This window comes from Macrotis lagotis, chromosome 4 (assembly GCF_037893015.1).
Source record: "Macrotis lagotis isolate mMagLag1 chromosome 4, bilby.v1.9.chrom.fasta, whole genome shotgun sequence".
Taxonomy (NCBI): Eukaryota; Metazoa; Chordata; class Mammalia; order Peramelemorphia; family Peramelidae; genus Macrotis; species Macrotis lagotis.
The window spans coordinates 10,328,649-10,353,183 of NC_133661.1; the positions used below are offsets into that span (position 1 = coordinate 10,328,649).

General features: G+C 38.5%; 1 protein-coding gene across 1 annotated transcript in view; it reads right to left on the reverse strand.

Annotated features, from left to right (window-relative positions):
- ABRAXAS2 (abraxas 2, BRISC complex subunit) overlaps window positions 1-24,535 on the reverse strand; it is a 48,640-nt gene that overhangs the window by 22,120 nt on the left and 1,985 nt on the right. The window contains exons 2-5 of the mRNA XM_074232221.1: window positions 24,197-24,287; window positions 19,566-19,602; window positions 16,725-16,791; window positions 4,126-4,316 (exon numbers count right to left, since the gene is read on the reverse strand). Of these exons, the coding sequence (XP_074088322.1) occupies window positions 4,126-4,316; window positions 16,725-16,791; window positions 19,566-19,602; window positions 24,197-24,287 (386 nt within the window). The remainder of the gene's footprint in view (window positions 1-4,125; window positions 4,317-16,724; window positions 16,792-19,565; window positions 19,603-24,196; window positions 24,288-24,535) is intronic.

Sequence of the window (24,535 nt, forward strand, 5' to 3'; positions counted from 1 at the left end):
GGAGGAAGAAAGAAAGGAAGGAAAGGCCACCAAGACAGCTTTTTAAAAAATACAGAAAAGAGAAGGCCAGAAAGAAACACAAACAAGCAGGAAGCTTTGAAAGCTATAGGTTGAATTTATTACATATTTTAAAAGAACAAGTTATACATAATAGAGATCTGCAGTTTCATGTACAATTCTCTTTTTTCCCCCTCTACTTTATATATTGAAATGCCCATTATATTTCGTGTTCAAGTTTGGAATAAAAATAATTAAGTTCATTAAAAAAAACTATTAGTTCCAAATATTACATGTTCTGTCATTTGCCATCACTGTATAAGATGGTTTTATTTAACTGTTTTTAAGGTAAGGTATTATGTATTAGAATTAGAAAGTGATTGTCATGTCAAAAATAACTTAGTAAAATAAATATTATTAAGATAAAATGAAATTGCAACTAAGGAAAAGGATAGATCATAGGTTCTCCTTGGATAAAGAAATAAGAGGGGGACAAATTTGATTTATTGTTTTTCACACAGAAACTAGTTCAGCATTTCATTGGATCCTTAGTGTTTGAAATCACTATCAGCAAAAAGACCATCACAAAGAAAATGTTAATTTATGAACCAGTATTTTTTTTTTTTAGGTTTTTGCAAGGCAAATGGAGTTAAGTGGCTTGCCCAAGGTCACACAGCTAGGTAATTATTAAGTGTCTGAGGCTGGATTTGAACTCAGGTACTCCTGACTCCAGGGCCAGCGTTCTATCCACTGTGCCACCTAGACGCCCCCATGAACCAATATTTTTAAAGAGGATTAGGAGGTAAAGAAATTCTATGAAGACCTCAGAAAGACCCTTCAAACTAAATCAACATATACTTTAATCATTGGTGAATTCAAAGTAAAGGTGGGCACAGAGTAGGATGGTAAAAAATATTTTGAAAAGCATAGTTTGGGAGTAAAACTAAGAGAGATGATTTAGGAGTCTCAAACCTAAGGATCAAGAATATTTTCTTCAAGAACTGGATGATACCAGACCTGGTAAATAAAAAGAAAATAGCACAAAAATAAAATGACTACATATTAAAAACAGGAAGTAACTGAATGTCAATGAGTCATTTCCAACTTAGCTGAACTGCTGATTGTTGGAACAAAGACCAAAAGCAATACTAAACTAGAAAAATTAAAACATGAAAAAAAAAAACCAAAAAAAAGATGAAAAGATACAATTAAGACAACTCTAACCTAATATCTTTTAAAGAGCTACTGATACACCAAATGGAAAATGGATAAAAAAAAAACACTGACACAAACTATCATCATTCCCTAAGGTGATGTAAATAAATTGCAAAACAAGCAGAAATCACATCAGCCAAGAATCACATCAGTCAAAGAAGCAGAAATCACATCAGTCAAAGAAAACAGCTCAGACCAGAGATGCATTTGTTTAATATTACAAAGGGATAGTTTGAAAATAGAAGAGTGAAAAGAAAAGGAAAAATAAAACTTGCAGAAATTTTGGCAAAAGTTCTAACAAAGCTGGATGAAATCAAGGGCATTTAAAAATGAACAGGGAAAGACAACAACTGGACTACCAAAATGGAAAATAGCATTTCCTATTTCAATAATAAACTGAGGTCTGTCCAGATGATAGTGGACATTACTTTGGGATTCTAATATCATAGTCCTATGCACTTCATGGGGAACAACAAACAAACCTAAAGACAATAAAGATGGGGGAGTATGTGATGGAAATAGAAATTTTCAGGGCAGTGCAGTGAGAACCTGATTCCCAAGACATCTCAAAAGGAACAGGGAACCAAAGGCTTGGGAAAACTCTTGGAATGGAGGAAGATAAACCTTCCCAAATTCACATCTTTACAGTCACATGATGGTTTGAAATATAAAGAGAATACAAGAGTCCACTAGGCTTCCTATTTGATGATTGTAAAAAGTAGATGACATGGGAGAACAAAATGTCACTAGGATCTACTCAAAAAATCTTGGGAGTCAGAAAGAGCCTTGAACCAGACCATCCAATCTCTTCCTAAAAAGAATCTGCTCAATGTTATCTCTCTGTTCTAGTCCTAAATGCAAACAAGTCTGACTTTGCCTCTTGACCTTTAAAAGTCCTCTTCCAACAAGGGGCATCCTGTGTTTGTGTCAACATCCCAGTATCAGAAAGGGACCTTAATGGACACCCAATCAATGATATTTTACAGATGAAGAGAAACTGAGAGCAAAAGAGATTTAGTAACCCAACCAAGATCACACAAGCAGAAAGTGGTGGTCAGGATTCAAATCCAAGTCCTTCATCAAACCTAATATAAAAACTTGTTTGAAAAATTTAATAAAAAAAGATTATTCAATGACCCTCTGATTATTAATATCGAAGCAACATGTTTGCCAGAGATGTTTACCACCATTATGGAGGGATACCCAGGGAAAAATCCAAATGAAGGAGTGATATTCCCAATAGATGAGTCCTGGAGCTACTCCTCTTTGTTGATAACATTGATGTGAATGCATATAGTACCAGCACACTGTAAGACTCCCCAACCTTAACCCTCATAATGAGACCTATAAATTATTCAAAAGAGTATGGTCTAAGTATTCACATAGGTAAAAACCAAGAGAAGACTATCCACTATCTACCTATGAAATACAGCTGGATAGATAAACCACAAAGTTGGGTTACATACATCTATATCACTATCTACTATCTCTAAAACAATGAAATGGGCCCAAAATTGAAGGAACTAAGGCAGCAGGACTGCCTTTGAAAAATTGTGGAAGGTTTTAAATGACCCTGAAATGAAGGCCTAACTTCTGAACATCAACATTGTTCTAATGATGCCGTACAGTTGTGAGTAAAAGAACACTAGTCAACCAAGAATTAATATTGTAAAGTCACTCAAAGGGCAGTGGAGAGGGATACTGAAGGCATAAGTGCCTGAATCCTATTACCAAGGAGCCATAGTAAATATCATCAGAGAGAGATGATCAGAAAAGGAGGAGGATCTGTCATGGTAATAATGGAAGCAAAACAGACAGTACACATTTTCCGGCTACTTGATGTCAATCTTCCCAGCCTCCTTTGGAAACTACTCATGGAAAATTTGGACAAGGACAAAAGAGATGCAGATGATGAAAGAAGTTAGAAAGGGAATGCAATTTGCATCACTGGAAGAGTACCTGGGTTAATGAGATCACGAATTAAAAGTCAAGGTCAATTAAGCAAACATTAATTGAAAGTTCCTTGTGGGCAAAACTATCTATTTCCTTTGTAACCATACAGCAACTAGAACAACATTCAATACATGATGTTCAGCACAGGTTTCATCTGACTGTAGTCTCTTACAAATACTGATTTGAGAATAACAATGATATTAAAGAATACAAAGTACTTTACGGTATCTCATTTCAACACAATTATTTCATTGGACAATGTTGATTTATTTTATTATATGTGGATTTCCTGATGACAGAGAAACCTTGTGACTATTCCATCTATTTACAAAACCGCCCTATCATGATATTATTGAGGGCAAAAATAAGTTTTCAGTCCTTCTCCCCTTTTCTTCAATGATCCTGGATTCTTGACCAGCAGAGTACAATCTCTTACTAGGTCCTCTATTCAAGCTGGAAGAGCTTGATGTAATATGTCCTAATGATGGACTGGGTGGCATCCAAAAACCAGCATAGTTAAATCTGGACAGGTTTATTAGCAGGGTTGCCATAACTCTTAAAAGAACTGCTAAATCGCCCAGGAGGTGGAGGATATTTCTATCCAGGAGGAAATATCAATACCAATGAAATTTAGATTACCACTTTCCTAAATCCAATTTGATTGTTAATCAAATTATTATAAAACAAAAGACTACCACAGCAATAAAAAGTAGCCTGGCTTACCAATAGTAATGCAAAAGATTTGATTTCTACCAGTTTTTCCTAATGTTTATATCTCTATCATCCAAATTTTAATCATTTTTCAGAAGAACAATATCAACCTACCTAAATACTACAATCTCTAAAATAATCAAAGTTTTTCTTGAATTATACTCTAAAATGCACAACATAGTACATGTTCTCACAATGGATGTCAGCACCAGGCAAGATTAACTGGGAAGAAAATCTTCCTTTTTTTACCTTCGGTTTGGTCTAAAAAGTACGTATTCTAAAGCATGAGTGGAATTATTTGCAGTAGAGATGAAGCTGACGAGGAGGAAGACGAGGTCTGGCGCTCCAAGAATGTGTGTCAGCTGTTTATGGAGAATCTGCTCTCTGTAGGACATCTGCTGTTGAGTGTTCCTCCTAAATCGGTACCACCCAATGACATTCTGCAACAGAAACATACAAAGTATGAAGAAAAGAGAGAAAGGAGATTTCTGAGCACTTGCCATCTCTAGCTACAAGGTCACTGAATGAGGGAAGTTAGCAAATCCAGAAAACCTTCCTAATAGAAGATTTAATTTTGAATCAGAGGTAAGGAAAACAGTGGTGTTTAGATAGTGAATGTCATTGAAAATGCTTTGAGTACAAAAATAAGGTAAACATAGTTTTAAACTCTTAAAAGGAACAGCTAATGGGTGGCTAGGTGTCACAGGGGATAGAGCACTGGCCTTGGAGTCAGGAGTACCCGAGTTCAAAGCCAGCCTCAGACACAATAATTACCTAGCTGTGTGGCCTTGGGCAAGCCACTTAACCCCATTGCCTTGCAAAAACTTAAAAAAAAATGTTTGAAAGTCTCCTATTTCATAAAATATTAATTAGGGGTGGCTAGGTGGTGCAGTGGATAAAGCACCGGCCCTGGAGTCAGGAGTACCTGGGTTCAAATCCAGTCTCAGACACTTAATAATGACCTAGCTGTGTGGTCTTGGGCAAGCCACTTAACCCCATTTGCCTTGCAAAAACCTAAAAAAAAATAAATAAAAATAAAAAAAGGAATAGCTAAAATCATAATATTCTGATATTTTCATACAGAGGATTAGAAATTAATGCTAATTTCTAAAAGGAGGATTAGATTAAAACTGGTAACATTGCATGGGCTACATTTAATATCAGTAACATAAACCAAGTGATACCATTGTCACATTATTTGTTTCTTCAATACTTAATTATTATTGGGTGAAACCTGAAAATCATTCAACCAAGAAACTGCCAAAACATTTCCAAAATTCTCCTAAAAGCTTTTTCCTCACTACACTTAGTCTTGTAACAATCCATCTTCCCTCTTCATTGCTTTTTTATAATACTATCAGGTGCAGAAAGAAAATACAAGCCTTAAAAAAAATACCCATGAAAATTGAAGAAAATGAAATTAGAAATATTAACTTTGATATCTATTTTTTTGCCTATTTTCTTTCAAGGCTAAAGTTTGGTGATTTGAAGTAAAACGAGAAAATGTAGTATCAAGCAGATTAATTAAAGAAGGTTAAGGTATCAAATTAATTTACTTTTGTGTAAACTTAAACATTTTAGACTTATCAGTTATTGGTAGGGAAAAACGAAAAATTAAAAAATTGTGGAATGTTAAAAACAAAAAATACACTGTATGTTCCTTCTACACACTTTTCCTAAACCTCACTGCTTATGAAATTCCCTGGGCAAGCTTTCACAAGTAATGAAGTCATGTGATAACTTCCTATCCTGGTGCCTGACCTCTAGCAGATGTAGTAACAACAAAATGACTCAGAACAGACAGTTTGTGAACAAAGGTGGCCCCATACAGTGATGCAGCAGCTTGAGTAATCTCAGAAGAGCTATTAAGGGATCCAGGAATCTATAAGTAAGTAAGCCTACCATCTGTAACCTGAAACTGAAGTTATATTGCTATTTTTCAAAATATGTAGATTCTGTTGAAAGTACTGTAATATTCATTAAAATGTGTTACTGAGGGGGTGGAGCCAAGATGGCAACAGGAAAGGATCTTCTCTTAGGTGCTCTCTCTCAAAACTTATGAACTAAAAATGTATTACTGAATTCACAGTGGATTTTTATTTATTTTCTCAAAGATCTAACTAATACTACTAGTATAGGGATGGGTAGTAATTTTTTTAAAATTTATTTATTTTGAATTTTACAACCCCCCCCCCCATTCTTGCTTCTCTCCCCCCACCCCCCACAGAAGGCAGTCTGTTAAGTCTTTACATTGTTTCCATGGTATAAATTAATCTAAGTTGAATGTGATGTGAGAGAAATCATATCCTTAAGAAAAAAAAGTATAAGAGATAGCAAAATTACATAATGTTAACAGGCTTTTTTAAATTAAAGGTAATAGTCTTTGGTCTCTGTTTAAAATCCACAATTCTTTCTCTGGGTACAGATGGTATTCTCCATCGCAGATACCCCCAAATTATGCCTGATTGTTGCGCTGATGGAATGAGCAAGTCCATTAACCCCCATCTTGCTATTAGGGTGTACAATGTTCTTCTGGTTTTGCTCATCTTGCTCAGCATCAGTTCATGCCACTCTTTCCAGGCTTCCCTAAATTGATAAGTAACTTGACATCTGAAAGGCATACTATCAGAATCTTATTCCACATACTAGAATAAGCTCCAAAATATCTGGCTAACTTATAAAAGGGCTTAGAGTAGAATTGAAGTACATACCAAGTAGGAAGAATTTATAACCAGAAAAAGGAGAAAAATTCAAGAGAGAGCAGACAATTTCCACTTCATAAAATTTTTTAAATTTTTGTATAGAAAAAAATACAGCTAGAATAAGAAGATAAGTTAGTAAAAAGAAGGAAAAGTTTACATAAAAATATGACATCCAAAATACATAGGGAATTAATCCAAGAGAAGACTAGAAGACATTTTCCAACATATAAGGGGCCATACACTATTCTCAAACTTGCAAACTTAAATGTTCCAAATCACAAAAAAAAATTTAAAATCAATCTTCACACCCATTAAACTGGTAAAAACCAAAACCAAAACTGAAAACAGTTAATGCTGCCAGTGACAGAAAATTGGAATTATGGGAGTTGCGTAACTTAGAAATTTCTAGAACCACTGGTCACAGAAATCCCTGTTGGGTTTATGATTGATTAAGATTGATAACAAAATGATCAATGGTAGAAGGATAGGTCTGTGCTTGTCCTGCTCCAAAAGTTTCCCTGACATACCAAATCATCTTCTGTAGATATTCCTGAAGCCCAGGTCTCACCGTATCACTTGTAGCCTGTAAAATAAAATGTAGGTTCCTCTCGGGAGCACTGAACATTCTTTCCAATCTAGTTACAAGTGACATTTCCAGGCACTCCTTCATGGCCAGCCGCTCAACTAGACTGCTGTTGCCTCTTCAAAGCACTCAGCTTCCACTGCCCTGTGCTGTGTGGCCCATCCCCTACTCTGCCTAGATGGCTCCTCTTCCTAAGCTCAAAAGTCAGTTCCTTTCCTGTGTCTTCTCAGGAAGAAGAGCTCCCCCCCATCCCCACCTGCTGCTGCAGCCAATTCTCTTGAATCGATCTCTATTTCCCTCTCTGTGAAGGGGTTGTATCCCTCAATGGAGTTTCAGTCCTAGGAGGTTAAGACTATATCCTTTTTATTGGCAACTATCCACAATGAATGGTCATTAGGGTCCTAATTGATTCTGTTGAAATGTATGACAGAGATGGTTCCATCAAAAACAACTGGCGTGTGGGGCGGCTAGGTGGTGCAGTGGATAAAGCACCGGCCCTAGAGTCAGGAATACCTGGGTTCAAATCTGGTCTCAGACACTTAATAATTACCTAGCTGTGTGGCCTTGGGCAAGCCACTTAACCATTTGCCTTGCAAAAACCTAAAAAAAACAAAACTCAACTGTGTTTAACTCTAAGTCTAATATATACAAATTAAGGAGAATTATCTTATTTCTTCATGTATAAGATGCACCTTAATTTGGGGGCTCAAAATTTGAAAAAAAAATGTATTATATATAGTTATTGAACTAAAGTTTTATTCATCATAAAATTTCTACAACTCCTTATCACTGTCAAAACTCCCATCCATGCACTCCTCTACGTTGGATGACAAATCACTGACTTAGGAGAGGTTTTCCCTGTTCTCCTGTGATTGACCACAAGTTCTCCCTGGGCAAGTCTGGGGAATGGCCGCATGCTTAGTCCATTCCGTTTCATGAACCTGAAGCACCCATTGTGTCCTCCTTTGAGATCAATCACTTCTTTTTCATCAGCAATTCTTCTGACCTCTTACTGAATCATCTTGGTGGACATGGGAATTTCAATGGCCCTTTGCTCTTCCATCCATCTCTTCAATTCCCTCTCTAAAGCCAGCCATTTGGCTAACTTGCCTCCCATAGCTTTCTTCCGCCAGGGTGTTTTCAGTTGGCTTTCTTCTTCCTGTAGCCAGGCTCAGATTATTTTCTCAGCTGAAGGAGGACCAAATTGACGTTCAGCAGCACAATTTCTATTCACTTTGGCAAACCGGATCACGTTGAACTTGAACTCAGCATTGGATGAAAATCTTTTCTGAGACATTTCTGGGCAGAACATGGTACAATGTCACCTAATATACTGATAATAAATGTGAAACAATGAGCGCAAAGACAACAAGTGCAAAAAAGCAGGAAATGCAAGTAAAAAATCTACAACCACTGTATAATATGCTCCCAATTTTTAGACCCCAAATTTTTCAAAAAAATGGTGTGTCTTATTCATGGAGGAAAATGGTATATTTGAGGTTATTTGTATCTTTCTTCCTGGAAAAGCATGAGAGAAAATCCAAAACCATACTAATTAAAATTTGGAGCCAGAAGAAATCTTAACAATCAAAGGTCACATAGATACCAAAAAAAAAAAAGAGGAGTCAACCAGCCAATCAACCAGCAAGCATTTATTAAACAGACATTGTGCCAGGGGTTCTGCTAAGACCAGTCACACAACTGGCTAAGAAACAGAGTAATGAACAAATGGATTAAAATAGGTTCAAAAGAGACGGTAGTAAATGACTAGAGTAATCTACCGTTTGACAAAGTCAAAGACTAAAATTAACTTCTGGGCTAAAAACTCATTAAAAACCTGGAAAATAATATGGTAAAAACTAGGCAAGAGACCCACATCATAAACTCTAAATCAAAGTAAGGTCAAAATGTGTACAGGATTTTGACATAAAAGGTGATGCCAGAAATCAATTAAGAGATCAAAAAATACTCTATCTCTTGGCTCTCTGAAAAAAGGAGAAATTCATGATCAATCAAGAAATAGAGGACATTGTAAACTGCAAAATGGATGATTTTGACTATATTAAATTAAACAGTTTTTGCACTAAATAAAACCAATGCAGTCAAGATTAGAAGGAAAACAGAAAACTGAGAAACAATTTTTTTACCTATTCTTTTTTTTTTATTTAGGTTTTTGCAAGGCAAATGGGGTTAAGTGGCTTGCCCAAGGCCACACAGCTAGGTAATTAGTGTCTGAGGCCGGATGTGAACTCAGGTACTCCTGACTCCAGGACTGGTGCTCTATCCACCGTGCCACCTAGCCACCCCCTAGGGTTATTTTTTTTAAGGCTAGGCAATGGGGTTAAGTGGCTTGCCCAAGGCCACACAGCTAGGTCATTATTAAGTGTCTGAGACTGGATTTGAACCCAGGTAGTCCTGACTCCAGGGCCGGTGCTTTATCCACTGCGCCACCTAGCCGCCCCTAGGAAACAATTTTTACAGTCATTGTTTTTGATTAAGTCTCATTTCTAAAATATATACAGAACAGAATCAAATTTATTAGAATACAAGTCATTCCCCGACAGATAAATGGTCAAAAGATATGAAAAGGCAGTTTTCAGAAAAAAAACATGCTATATTTAGTCATATGAAAATATTCCAGATCATTATTGATTAGAGAAATGCAAATCAAAATACCTATGAGGTACTACTTCACACCCATAAGAACAGCTGATGACAAAAAAAGGAAATGATCAAAGTTGGAGAGCCTGTGGGAAGATTGAAACATTATTGCACCGTTGGTGGAGTTGTGAACTAGGTCAAAGGAGTAATAAAATTGATATCCTTTGACCCAGCAATAACAATATTAAGCCTATATCCAAAAAAAAATCATAAAAAATGGGAAAAATCCCACATATGCAAAATTATTTATAGCAGGACAGGATTTCAGAAAAGCCTGGAAAGACTTGCATGAATTGATGCTGAGTAAAAGGAGTAGAACCTGAAGAACATTATATACACTAACAACAACATGGGGTAATGATCAACCATGATGGACTCGTTCATTTTAAGGTGATGAAAAACACCATCCCCAGAGAAGCAATAGTAGAATTTAAATAAAGACCAAAGTTGAATATCTTCAATTTTTAAAAGTTGTTTTATGCATTACGGCATTTTGTTATCTCTAATGTTTTCTTCCTTCCTTTTGGATCTGATTCTTGTTCAATATCAATCTAAGCTTAGCCTGGTTACAAACATAAAGCCTATATCAGATTGCTCTCCATCGGGGGAGAGAGGAGGAAAGGGAGGGAGGGAGCGAGAAAAACTGTAAAACGCAAAACCTTGCAAAAAATGATGAGTAAAAGCTACCACTGTATGTAGTTGGAAAAACAAATAAAATATTTACATAGAAAAGTAATTTTAAAAAAAGAAGAAACCATGAATAGTCAAACTTTAGAGAAGCCTGCAAAGAATTACACGAACTGATGGTGAGCGAAGGGAGTAGAACGAAGACAACATCATACACATTAACAACAACATTGTGAGTTGATCAATTATGATGAATGCTGTTCCTCTCAACAGTTCAGAGAGCAAAGACAACAGGAGATCTGTTATGAACAATGCATCAACATCCAGAGAAAACAAAAAAAATTACTGAATCTGAATGTATACTGTGATCACTTTTTAAACATTTTTATTTTCTTATCTCATGGTTTTTGTTCCTTTCCTAGTCCCAATTCCTCTTACACAAAATGACTAATATGTAAATATGTTAAAGAGAAATGCACATATACAACTTTTACTAGACTGTTCACTGCCAAGGGGAGGGGGAGGAAAGAGGAGGTGGTGGAACAATAAATCTGCAAATGGATGAATGTTGGAAAACTACCAAAGGATGTGATTGGAAAAATAAAATAAAATATATCTTTGTTTTAAAGAAAAAAAAAAACACAAAAAAGTCACAGTCTCTACCCTCCAGGAATTTCCAGTCTTTTCAGAGAAAATAGGAGCCTCCTCATGGACTTTACTCTGAAAGAGGCCAGGGATTCTAATTGGCAGAAGAGAGAAAGAAAGACCTCCAGCTATGGAGAACCATCTGTACAATAGCAAAGAGACAGAACTTTACAGTGTTTTTTTTGTAAGGAACAACAAGGCAGTTGGTCTGGCTAAGAGTGAGTCAAGTCATGAGGGCACACCTCTGATGTCAGAGATGTACTAATCAATCCTGGAGAGAATGGGTCTAAATGAGCAGGAAAGAAGCATGGTCAGAATGATGTTTTAGGACTATCCCTCTGACAGCAGGAAACATGGAAAGTGGATTTACAAGGAGACTGTCTGTGAAAGCAATAAGAAGGTTCAAGTGGTGATTTGTGGAGACGTGGTTATCAAAGGAAAGAACACAGATGTGGAGGTAGACTGGGCAAGCCATAGCAACCAACTAGGGATGGGGGGAAGATGCAAAGTGAGAAAGAGTCAAGGATAATTCTAAGGTGTTGACCCTTGACAATGCCCCTGATAGAACAGGGCAGGCAGGAAGAGAGACAAGAGATAAACCAAACAAGAGATGTTAGCATTAGTTTTGATTATATTAAATTTAAAAGGCTCTGCACAAACAAAAACAAAGCAGCCAACGTTAGAAGGAATGAAGAAGGGAAAGAATTTTCAGTTACTGTTTCTGATAAAGGATTCATTTTTAAAATATCTAGAGAACCAAGTCAAATTTATAAGAATACAAGTCATTCCCCCAAATGATTAATGGTCAAAGAATGTAAATAGGCCATTTTCAGATGGAGAAATCAAAACTAACTAGGGATATATGACAAAGATGCTCTAAATCACTTATGATTAGAGAAATGCAAATTAATACAGCCCTAAAAATACTACCTCACACCTATCAGATTGGCTAGTAAGACAGGAAAAAAGAAAATTATCCATGATGGAGATGTAGCAAAATTGAGACACTATCATTCTGCTGGTGGAGTTGTGAACTGATCCAATCTTTCTGGAGAACTATGTGCAAAGGGCTATAAAACTGTGCAAAAAAAGAGGAAAGTATCTATTAGTACAAAAATATTCAGAGCAGTTCTTTTTTATAATGGCAAAGAACTGGAAATTGAGAGGATGTCCATCAACTGGGGAATGGTTGAATAAACTGTGGAATATGATTATAATGGAATATTACTGTTAAGAAATAAAGAGCAGATTTCAGAAAAATTTGGAAAGACAATATGAACTGATGCAAAAATGAAGTGAGCAGAACCAGAACACTATATACAGTAACATCAATACTGTGTGATGATCATTTGTGAATGATTTAGCTCTTTTCTCAGCAACACAATGATCTATGATAATTTCAAGGACTTTTGATCAAAAAATGCAATCCACCTCTAGAGAAAGAATTGGAGGAATCTGAATGCAAATGGAAGAATACTATTTTTGATTTTCTGAAATTTTTTTCAAGATTTTTTTTTTCCTTTGGTTGGTGTCTCTTTGTCTACTGGAAAAAAATGAGGAAAATAAAGACTAGCTATGAGATGAGGGCTTGCATGAGTGGCAAGAAGAAAATACTGGAGAGATGTAGCAAGAGTAAAGGTGACAAGGCAATGCACTGAATATGTGGAATGAATGTGACGGAGGAATTGAGGGTGATGCTAAAAGTTTTTGAGCCTGGGTCACTTAGGAGAATAATGGTGACTTCAACAGTAACGGGAAAAGAAGAACAAGAGAGGAAGGTTTTGGAAAAAGAGAATGGGTTCTGTTTTAGACATGCTGAATTTGAGATATCTGTGAAACATCCAGTTTGAGACATCCAAGAAACAATTGGTGATGAGAGACTGTAGCTTAGGAGAGAAGTTAGAGCTGATTGGATATGGTCAGTGACAGAGAATCAGTCTCATGAGCCAGAGGACCTGGGTTCAAATACTGTCTGATATATATGACTGTATAATATGGGGAAAATCCCTTAACCATTCTGTGCTCTGAACATCAAGCATAAAGACCATCAGTTACAAAAAACAAACAAAAAAACCCAACAACATAAAAACCCAACCTACACTGGCAGCTTCAACAAAGAAAATTCCTTCTAACTTTGTAATCACATCCCTAGTCTTTGTTCTTTATTTTCAAAGAAGATAATGACATTAGGAAGGTGAAGTCATGACAAACACAAGAATTGGATTTGAGTGAGGTGGAACTGTCCTAAGTTCCAAACCTCACTTTCTCCTCCAGTGCCATTTGGGACAAGTGGCCAGATATGAATCAGGAGGACTGAATGTGAGGCAATCAGGGTTAAGTGATTTGCCCAAAGTCACAAAGCTAGTAAGAGTCAAGTGTCTGAGGGTGAATTCGAACTCCTATCCTTTGGACTCCAAGACCAGAGCTCCATCTACTGCACCACCTAGCTGTCCAAGTAAACCCTTGATGACTAACTAATATGGTATTAAATCTCTAAGTCATTTTAGACAATATAGTAATTCTTATTTTTTAAGATCATTGTTTTATTCTACATGTTTATAAATGCAAGAATCAAAAGAAATGTAAGGAAACTGTGGTTCTCAGGTGGCTATAAGGAAAAGACTTCAATTAGTTGGCTAAGGTAGGATTATTTTTCTCTGCCTTTTGATTTCTGAGCAATTTATTTTTTAAATTCTTTTATTTAAAGTTTTGAGTCCCAAATTCTATCCCTCCTTCTTCCACCCTCCCTGAGACAGTAAGCAATTAGATACAGGACAATCATGTGCAATTATTATAAAATAGTTCCATATCAGTAATTTTGTACAAGGTTCAAAAAAAGAAAAAAAAAGAAAGGAAAAAAATTACATGCTTCAATCTCTGGAGGTAGATATGTTTCATCATTAGTCCTTAGGAATTCTCTTGGATCACTGTATTGCTGAGAACAGCTAAGTCATTTGCAATTCTTAATGGAACAATATTGTTATTGTGTACAACATTCTCCTGAAATGTTCACTTCATTTTGAATCTGTTCATGTAAGTCTTTCCAGGTTTTTCTCATGTTTGTCATTTCTTATAGCACAATAATATTGTTATACCACAGCTTGTTTAGTCATTCCCCAATTGGCGGGCATTCCTTCAATTTCCAATTCTTAGCTGTATAGTGATTCTTATTATACAAGAGCAATGGCTTAAGTTATTTAAATGTTCCTTCCTTTCAGTAAAGATTTTTATGTAATTACATCAAAACTTAGTAGAAGTTTTCCAAATATTTTATTTATTTCAAAGTTATTTTGAATGGGGTTTATCTTTCAGTTTCTCTTGGACTTTGTTATAGCCCTGAAGAAATATTTTTTTTATGGATCTGTTTTGTATTCTTCTTAACTAAAGCTACAAATTATCTCCATAAGTAGGCTAGCGTTGTGGGACCCTCTGAGAAAACAATCATGTGACCTGTAAATAGGGAATAACTTCACTTCTTTGATGGTGTTTATGCCTTTAATTTCTCCTGTAACATTTTTACTGCAAACATTTCTAAAAATTGATAACATGGGGCAGCTAGGTGGAGCAGTGGATAAGGCACTGGCCCTGGAGTCAAGAGGACCTGAGTTCAAATCCAGCCTCTGACTTTTAATAATTACCTAGCTGTGTGGCCATGGCAAGCCACTTAACCCCATTGCCTTGCAAAAACTAAAAAAAAAAAGTCTAGCTGTGTGGCCTTGGACAAGTCTCTTAACCCCATTGCCTTAAATAAATAAAATTAAAACTACAAAAAAAATATACGAGATAAACATGAGATTTCCCCACCAGAGTGCGTAAGTAAGTGTTCCATTTCCATTTCATCAAAGGCTTTTTCTACATTTGTTACCTGGTGATTTTTGCTTTAAAGTGATTATACTGTCTTCCTAATGTTGAGTCATGCCTAACATAAATCCAAATTAGTAATAGTAAATACTTTTGAAGATAATATTAGTAAAATCTTGTTAGGATTTAAAATATTTTGCTTAAATAAATGTTAATGATATTGTTCTCCAATTCTGTGATTATCCCTTCACTGCTTAGATACTATAACTGTATTTGTCTTATAAAAGGAGTGCTTTCATACTCAACTAGCAAGAATAATTGGCAGAGTACAATATGCTTCATTTCTTTCCTAGCTTCCGCTCTCTCATCTTTCTTCCTTTCTTTCCTTGTCTTCAATTCTTTCCCACAATACCCTAGGCCTTACCATAAGATCTTATTATGCTCCCCTAGTGACACACAGCACTGAAGACAGTGCTTGTCTCTGACCATATAACCTAAAAATTTAGCTGTAATCCTCCTGGGAGACACAGACAAAAGTAAAAGGAAGATGAAGAAGAAAGTACATGGGAATTGGTTCCAATCCCAGCTCTCCTACTTGCGTGACCAAAAAGGGAACAATTGGAGAGGGACCCAGGCTCAAACTGGAATCCTGCCTCAACTACATTCTAGAAATCTAAGTCTGGGGAAGTCACTTATCCTTTTTCTCCCAATTTTCTCATAGATAAAATGAGGATGATAATAACAACACCTCCTCTCCAGGGTGCTGGAGGTTCAAATAAGGTAAGATATGTAAAGGTCTTATTAGCCACAACCTCACTGAACCCCGAGGGCTTTTCATGAAGCCTTGCTGCAGGCCTCTGGGCAAGTTCCTCCAGTTGCTGAAGCTGGGATCTACCACCCAGAACTTCTCTGCTGCATCCTTAAGAAACTCAGGGCTCCACTGGGGGAGCCAGGTCCCCTGGCTACAGAAATCACAGACCTTTCTTTTTGTTCAATCATTTCTAGCTCTATTTTGGATTTTCTTGGCAGATACTGGAGAGGCTTTGCCATTTCCCTCTCTAGCTCATTTTAGTTAAAGAAACTATGGCAAACAGGGTAAAGTGACTTGTCCAGGGTCCTACAACTAGGAAGTATCAGAGATTGGATTTGAACTCAGAAAAAACATTTCTTCCTGCCTCCAGGCCTCTAAGCTGCTTCATCTTATGATCTTATGTTCCCTTCTTACTTTTCCATATTCTTTGGCTTGGTCATTTTTACAACCAATTTATATTCTAAGTTAGAGTTTCCTCAAGTGAGACTATTAAAGTCTACTGCAAAAGTTATAGTTTACTTTCAATTTTACTGAGATGAACAGAATAACTCTCTCATTCATTCATTCACAGTGACATAAACAGAAAAAGATCACCACAAAGACACTGTGACCAACTTCAATTGAGCATCAGACTATTATTACAATTTACTTTTTTTTTTTTTTTTTTAGGTCTTTGCAAGGCAAATGGGGTTAAGTAGCTTGCCCAAGGCCACACAGCTAGGTAATTATTAAGTGTCTGAGACCGGATTTGAACTCAGGTACTCCTGACTCCAGGGCCGGTGCTTTATCCACTGCACCACCTAGCTAGCCCTACAATTTACTTTTAAACTCTTAGGAGAAACACAGTAAATTAACCACTCGGTTCCTTTCTCACTGTAAATGGTGACAGTCTAAGAACAATTGTGTACAATGTGAAGAGGACAGTTTTACAATGTGAAGAGGACAGTTTTAGAGCTAAAAGAAACCTCAGAGGTATTCAAACTCCTGAGATCACAAAAGCACAAGGGATAAAACTTACCTTTCTTCGGTCTTTAAGAAGTCTGTCCAAACTCTCTTCATTAACTTTCCCAGCATAATCATAAAAGCTTAAATTCGAGAAAAAAAGAAAAAGTGAGAAATAGTTTACAATTGGCTTCTCAAGTGGATAGCCATATCAATTAGCTAATGCCCAAGAAGGAAACAATTCAAATGTTAAATTTCAAAGTCTAGTGATATTCCAATCAAAGAGCAGCTCAGCCCTGGAGTGTGGTCTCCTCTAAACCATCCAGGTGCCAGCCTGGTCCTCTCCTCCTAATCTTGCATTACTTTAAGATCCCTAGTCCTAATCCTCTCTTCCTAATCCTCTCCACCTCAACCTCTCTTCAGATGGGGATACTTGAAATAAGGTAAGGACAATTCTACTTTCCCCCTTTGAAAAATGAAGCCTATATTAAGTGCTTCACAAATGACTGCTGAACCAAAACCTACTGAAGTTGGTCTGGGGTGAAAGAAAAAAGTACCAAAAAGATAGCAGAGGGCTAAAACAGAAAGGGTTCACACTGATGGTGTTTTACCAGACAGCAGTCAATGTTGCATATCTGCTTACAAGGGCAGGGTTAATGTTTTATTCTAACATGAAGATGCAGTCAAAGCATCCATACCTGCCTGGCATTTTGACAAGAAAGCAATTAAAGGAGTCTTTCTATTGCGTCCTTAAGTGTTAGGGGTGGTAACACCCTGAAAGACAACTGATGAAAAATAGAGTGAAGGGCTAATACTTCATTATTAAATGCTACCAATTGAGAACCCTTAGTTTCCATTCTATTTAGACAGGCTAGAGACTCTGTTCAGGCCTCCAGGAGCATGTGCTAGGCAGCCTGGCCCGAGGGCAGCTCCACTTCAAAATCATCCTTTTCCTCCCCATTCCTCCATAGATCTTTAGTCTGTGTACTTGCAGTTTCCTGCCAGATTGGCACTTCCTTCAGGGCCAGGGCCAGGGCCAGGACCAGGACCAGGGATGGATGGCCCCTCACAGGGATGACCCACTAAACTGAACTGGCCTCTGGGAAATGGTTAGTAAAGACCGAATACACAGAGTTTAAAGAGGCAGCTTTGGTTGTCTCGATGACTTCAAGAAGTGGAAAAAACCGTATCAATGTTGTTATCTTAGATACAAATTATTTGAAATGTTCTATGTTTTATCTCAAACTCTTAGATGGAAATTGCTACATCTCATGTATCTGTCACTTTTACATAAAAAGTTCCAACAAAAATACGGTTCCAAATAGTCTGGTACAAATCACTATATATCTGCTAGTTGGTGTAAAGCTATTCAGCTCTGCTCAGCTTCAAGCATCCTCAAGACCCATGCTCCTCCAGGTCTACCTGCCTGCCTGCCAGCTCTCAGGGGCTCCTCAAGGGGAGGAGGGTCCAGATGGTGAAAGACAATGGGCAACTCCACACAGAACCTGTTAGGTCAGGAGCTGCCAATACCCAGGCCAGAGACAAGCTCCCAAGTCCCCAGATGCTGGGAGAGAAAAGTCCCAAAAGCCTTGGGTCCCAAGGACTCCAGGGAGAGGCCATCTGCCTTCCAGGGTCTCAGTTTCCTCATGAATAAAATAAGAAGCCCATTCATGAACTACAGTTTTGGGGGAATCTTTTCGGCTCTAAATTCTGTGAACTTGTAGCCAAAGGGTTAAAAAAATCCCTCTGGGTTCAAGGTGAGCCCCCATGCTTTTTGCAGAGGTGTTCAGTTCACCAATCAGGAATAAGGCCCCAGCAGAGGACGAAAGGGGATACGGGCCACCTGGGGAGACTGGGAGGAAGTCACACTCAAGACTGTAGCAAGGGGACTGCAAGGTTAGCTTGGTCAATAGGTCAAACCTTGGGGCTGGAGTCATAGGCCAAGGTTGAAGATAGCCAACTTGAAGGTAAATGCAGGGAAAGGGAGAAATGGGGAAAGAGGTGGGTCAAGACTAGAGGAGATGTGTCATGGTCAATGGGGACTAGGGATCTTATGGTAATGCAAGAGTCTGGTCAATTCTGGGGGCAAAGGCTCTGGAAGGGGACTACCATTCATAATTATTAGTTAGGGGTAGGTGAGAAAAGCAGAGAAGAGGCCCTGGAGGAGAAGCTGGGATGGCATAATTGTGGGCAGGAGGCAGGGGCCTTTTCATCTCTCACCCTCTTCCCTCTGGGTGTTCCTCACATTCTCTTCCATTTGCTTCTCTCTCCCTTCAAAAGTCTCTAGGTCTCCTCCCTTCTCTTTCCCCATTTGTCTCTCCTTTAGCTGACAATAATATGGAACTGAAATATATGTAATAGATAAGACAAAAAGAGTGTTATGTTCCCTCATACTCATTTTGAAACGGTGGGCAAACAAAATCATATTTCTGACAAAAACAAAATTATATCGTTTTTACCCCTGTGCAACACTAAACTGGATTTTTTGTCCTTTACAGTTCAGTGGTGCTGACAGAATAAACGTTCTTCCCTTTTCTACAGACTAATCTTCTCCTTACCAAAGATTAACTTCTTCCACCTTCCTTCTCAGTAGTACTCAATGAAACATGACGTATAAAACTGGTGACCTAAGAGGGACAAGGTCATCTAGAATGCCACCAACTGTAGGCATGATCCAACTCCTCGGAAGGCCAGCATTTCTCCTCTAACTCCCTGAGACTTTGGCCAGGCCAGACTTTGGCCAGGCCATATCACTGTCAAAGGAGGGATCTGGACAGGGTGGTTTCTAAGGACCTTTCTATCTCTAACTCCTAGAACTCTATAATAATAGATAGGCTTCAACTCACCCAGACTCTAATCAAACAGATTTTAAATGTGGGTTATATGCTATCTAATAAAGAAAAGAAAGACAACTTACCTAAAAAGCTTTGGACAAGGCTCATGATTATGGATTTCTGGAATTAGAAAAAAGATATAGTTATTTCAGTTAGCCCCAAAAGATAAAAAGACAACTAGAGAGAAGCTAGTTTCTCTTTTAAATGAAAGTCTCAGGAAATTAAGGACAATCTGGGTTAGTGACAAGAGCAGAGCATCAGGGAAAGAAATCAGTATTCACATGGCACCTGATCTCATTGGAACATCACAACAACCCGGGAGGGGGGAAGAGTCATTGGGATCCCTATTTTCAGAAAAGGAAACTGAGGCAACAGGGTGAAGTGACTTGCCCAAAGTCAACCAAAGTAAGGGTTGGAGGCCTCCAGCCCAGCACTCCACCCACCGTGCCACCAGGCAGTTTTAAGGTTCAGCTCGACCACTCCCACCAGGGCCATCTTAGAGAAGTCATCAAACTTCTTTGGGCCTCAGTCTACCCCTCTATTTTGAAGGCACTGGAGCAGACGAAGTCTGCAGTCCTTCCTCATCCAGTTGCCAGAGGAAGCAGGAATGTGCCTTAACCACTCTGCCCTTTGAGACTTAAGAGAAACAATGGGAAAATGTTCAGTTTGGAAAACAGGCACCTGTGAAGGAATCTCAAACAGGGCCTTGAAGTGAGGAAGGACAAAACAGTCTCAGAGGCAATTTGGCCGCCATGGAAATGGTGACTAAAAAGATCCTTATTGCCTGATTATTCAGAGTGAACTGACTTCTATCTTGTCAATAGGCTCAAGCACTGGGTTTCTGCATAGGAAATCCTGGCAAAATTGACCAAAATTCCATCTCATGCATTCTACAGTGGAGTGACTCATCACTCACTGTTCAAATAGCCAAATCCTCTGTGATCAAGACTGCAATTGTAGTTCAATCAAATCTAGTATCTCAAGGGTGGCACAGTGAATAGAGCACTGGCCCTGGAGTCAGGAGGACCCGAGTTCAAATCCAACCTCAGACACTTAATAATTACCCAGCTATGTGGCCTTGAGCAAGCCTATTGCCTTGCAAAAACCTCAGGAAAAAAAAAAAGAATGGGTTCCTGCCTACAATGGAAAGAAGTTTAACATAGCTGCAGATAAATAATCTATATCAGATTAGTTGCTGTCAAGGGGTGGAGGGAGGGAGAAAAGTGTAGAATCCAAAATCTGACATAAAATGAATGTTGAAAACTATTTTTACATATCATTGGAAAAAAATTAAAAATTTAAAAAAATTTGGCCCTCAGAGGCAGCATGGTAAAGAGAGTAGATCTTGTAGTCAGCAAGACTTGAAATGAAATCTCACCTCTGACATACTGTCTGGGTGACACTGGGCAACTCACTTATCTTGCTTCTTTAGGTCAGAGGTTTCCAAAAAATGTAACTGGAAAATACTTAACAAATAAATCAAAATACAATCAAACAAAACAAAACAAAACAAAAGAAGGGTCCCACTCCAGCTTCTTTGCCCTAAAATACTGTGTGAAAATGCTATCAATCCAGAAATGGCAGTTTGTGTCAATTTAGGTGAGGGCTGCAGCATTGCAGCTGTGAAAATTAATGAAGAATCAGTAATTCTTTCAAGCCCAAGACATCATATTCCCCATTCAAGTTCTGCAACATGCAGTCCTGTATAAAAAGCACTTGAAAAACAAGCCAATTAGTCAAATTTGTGCTGGACTTGGGGTTCAACAAGAAAATCCAAACACGCCTGCTATCTTCAAGGACAAGAGATGCACTCTGGACAAACTTCCCCAAAGCTGATGATGATTTTTGCAATCATCCAGATCCACTAGTTTTTATATAATTGATAAATGGAATAACAAATGTGTGAGAAATCCAGAAAACTACAGAACATTTGACAGAAACTTCCTCCATCCCTCTTCTTTTTGGTCCCTCAAGTCTCAGCTACAAAACCTCATGTAACAATGCAAACTGGATGCTAACCCAGAGGAATGGTCCCAGGTGTGACAAAGCTTCCTATCAGCATGGCACTGCTACAGGGAGAGACAATGAAAGTCAATGATGCAACTGTTCTGCCCCACAGGTCAATAACTTCTACAGTTCATTCTGCAGGAGGGACTGGCTGGTGCCTTTGCTGCCTCCTTTACACATCAGATCTCATGTATATCTGTATTGGTCCCATCAGCTTAGCAGGATGCTTTGGAGGGTCGACCAACATTCTTTCCATTCTGCCGGGGCTTTCTTTGCCCCTGGCGTGCTAGGACACAGACCTCACCTAATCAAATTCTCTTCTTCTCCATCTGATGTACATCTTTTTTAGTCTTCTACTTTATTCTTGTTTCTCTCTCAAATTATTTTCTCCTAAAATGCTTCACTTAGCATGAGTCTTCCTAATCTTATGTCAAGTGACTGGTCCAGTCTTATCTAATGCACTTCCCCAAAAGAACAATTTCCCATTCCCACTTCCGTAGGCCTTTGTTACCTCCAGAGCTAGACCAGTTGAAATATCCTCCCCTCCCTTCAGCGTCTCCAATTCCCTATAATCTCCCTTAATTCATGTAACAAAAAACTCCCATATCTGGAAATACTCCCTCCCTCTCCTGCACTGTCCCGTTTCTGTGATTCTTACACGTTTTCAGCTTCTATGTTACGTTACATTTATTTGTGACTAAGTCTCCTGTCTCCTCCTAGGTGAAACATTTTTAGAGAACAGACTCGTCCTATTCCTCTTTCTAGGGCCCTCAGAACTGAGCAGTTGTATAGCACTCAAGGGTGCCTCTGCACAAAAGAAAGGCCCTCCAGAAACCCCAACCCATTCTCAAAATGAGCACACCCAAGGGTTTGGGGTTCATTCAGGAGTTTCAATAAATGACGAGTTGTGTTATTTAAGACTAATAAACTATAAACATTTTCTTGTCCTTCAGCCTCCATCAAGGGCACAGAGCATAATAGGCACAGCCAAGAGCCCCCAGGGCAGCATGCAAATCCTGCCTCAGCTTCAGTTTCCTCATCTATAAAATGGAGCTAATGGTGACATTGCAGGACTAGTGGGGCAACCCAAGCAAAGTGGGACAGAAAGGCTCACAGACATACTCTTGTTATCATTCTATCTCTAGTCATCAGTGTTTCTTGAAGGCCCAGTGCTAAGGGTGAGTGAGATGTGGCTGTTCATCCAACTGTACAAGAAAGACAAAGTTTTCCATGTCATTCCTAACTGGCTGTCTTGCTTCCTTCCCAGCCCAGAGAGCCTCCTCAGTGTTGGCTGACTGTTCTAAGACTGAAAGTGACAAGAGCCCAATGTGAACTGGACCTCCTCAGTCTCAAGCAGGAAGCTTCTGAAAGGAGCTGCTGAGTTTCTTATGTGCTTCAAACAAACAAACAAACAAAAAAAAAAACAAATAACAACCAGCAGAGACTAGAGTAAGGTCTGTAGTAGATAATCCTCTTTTGGGGTTTGACTTTGAAGACTGAAATGCTTGCAGCTCGGGTTTTGCTGATGTCTGATAAGTTCAGAACAAAAATGAAAATCTAAGAACTCACAAGACCACAAACAGGGCCCGTGACCCATCACCCCTTTCCTCAACCCTTGTCCCACAGTGATTGGTTTCACAGACTGCAGAGATCCTCTGGTCAAAGCCCTCACATTGCAAATGAAGCTTCCTATGCCAAAATAGGAGGCTATTCAGAAATAGGCAAACATAGCTAATCTCCTGCAGGCTCGCCATGTCATGGACAGAGGGCAGATGTGTCAATGGGAGCGCTGCCCCAGGGCCTTCACCAGGATCCTAGAGGCAGGACAGGACAGAGGAAGAAGGTGGATGATGAGCTTTTGGGCTCTAGTTACAAAATTCCATTTCCTCTCCTAATCCTTCTTAAGCCATATAAGCAATTAACAAATAATCCTAATACTGACATCATCAATTAAAGACAGTGAGGTGACACAGTGACACAGAGGCCTGGTCCTGGAGGTAGGAAGGCCTGGGTACATTAACTAGCAGACGGACCCCTGAAAGTGCTCTGCAAACCTTGAAGCGCCCAGATCATCATCATAATTTCATGCAGAACTTAAATTAAACCCACAGAAATGAAAGGCAACCTTTCCAGAGACTGGTGTGCCTTGGACAGATTACCCAATGATTGGCCAAGACACCTGACCCCTGACCTCCGTGTCCTTTCCTCATCACCAGAAATACAATCACAGACACTTTAAAAACAGCAGTTCTGTCTATGTGTGTGCGTACATATACCTGGATCTAGAAGCAGAAGTGTGTGATCCATGGCTAAATCAGAGTTAACTGGGGCCATACAGACTGCCCAGACCCAACTCTATGTGACACAAGGGACAGATGCCCCTGAGTTAGAGTCCCGCATTAGAGAAGTCCAAAGAAGCAGATTGTGCTACTGTGGGTGTTGTCCTTGTTTTCAGGAACTGGACCAGAACCCCAGGCTCTACCTTCACCATATTAGTCCCACAGAGTAGGTCACTGGGTTGGCAGGAGCTTTTCAGTCCCCAGAAATTTTAAAGGACAAATTACTGAGGGCACAGGGGAAGCCAGGAAACATGCAAAGTTTATTTCATGGAGTTTTTCTTCAAAATAATAGGATAGTAGATATGAAATGAGCCAAAGAGTAGACGTGCAAAAACAGCCTTCATAAGGTAAGAGTTAAATTTACTTACCTATTACTTGGAGAAATTCAGTGTTGCTGATTTGTGAATCACTGATGCTAAACGTCTCCTCTTGTCTAACCTCTCCCAGTAAAAATCCTTCCTAAAAAATGATTAAAGGAAAAAAGCTGCAGGTTCAAAATAAGAATGTAACTTCCATTGTAACTTAGTCTGCTGTCATTGTATACTGAATCTTAATTTGTTAAAACCCAATAATCAAAGCAAGTCCATTATAAATATTCTGGGGAAAAACTGACTAGGGTTGCCTGAAATCCAGCCTACTATGTAACTTGATAGTTGCAAGCAGTGTTACCAGATTAGGAATCTTTCATTTGAACTATTTAATTAAAA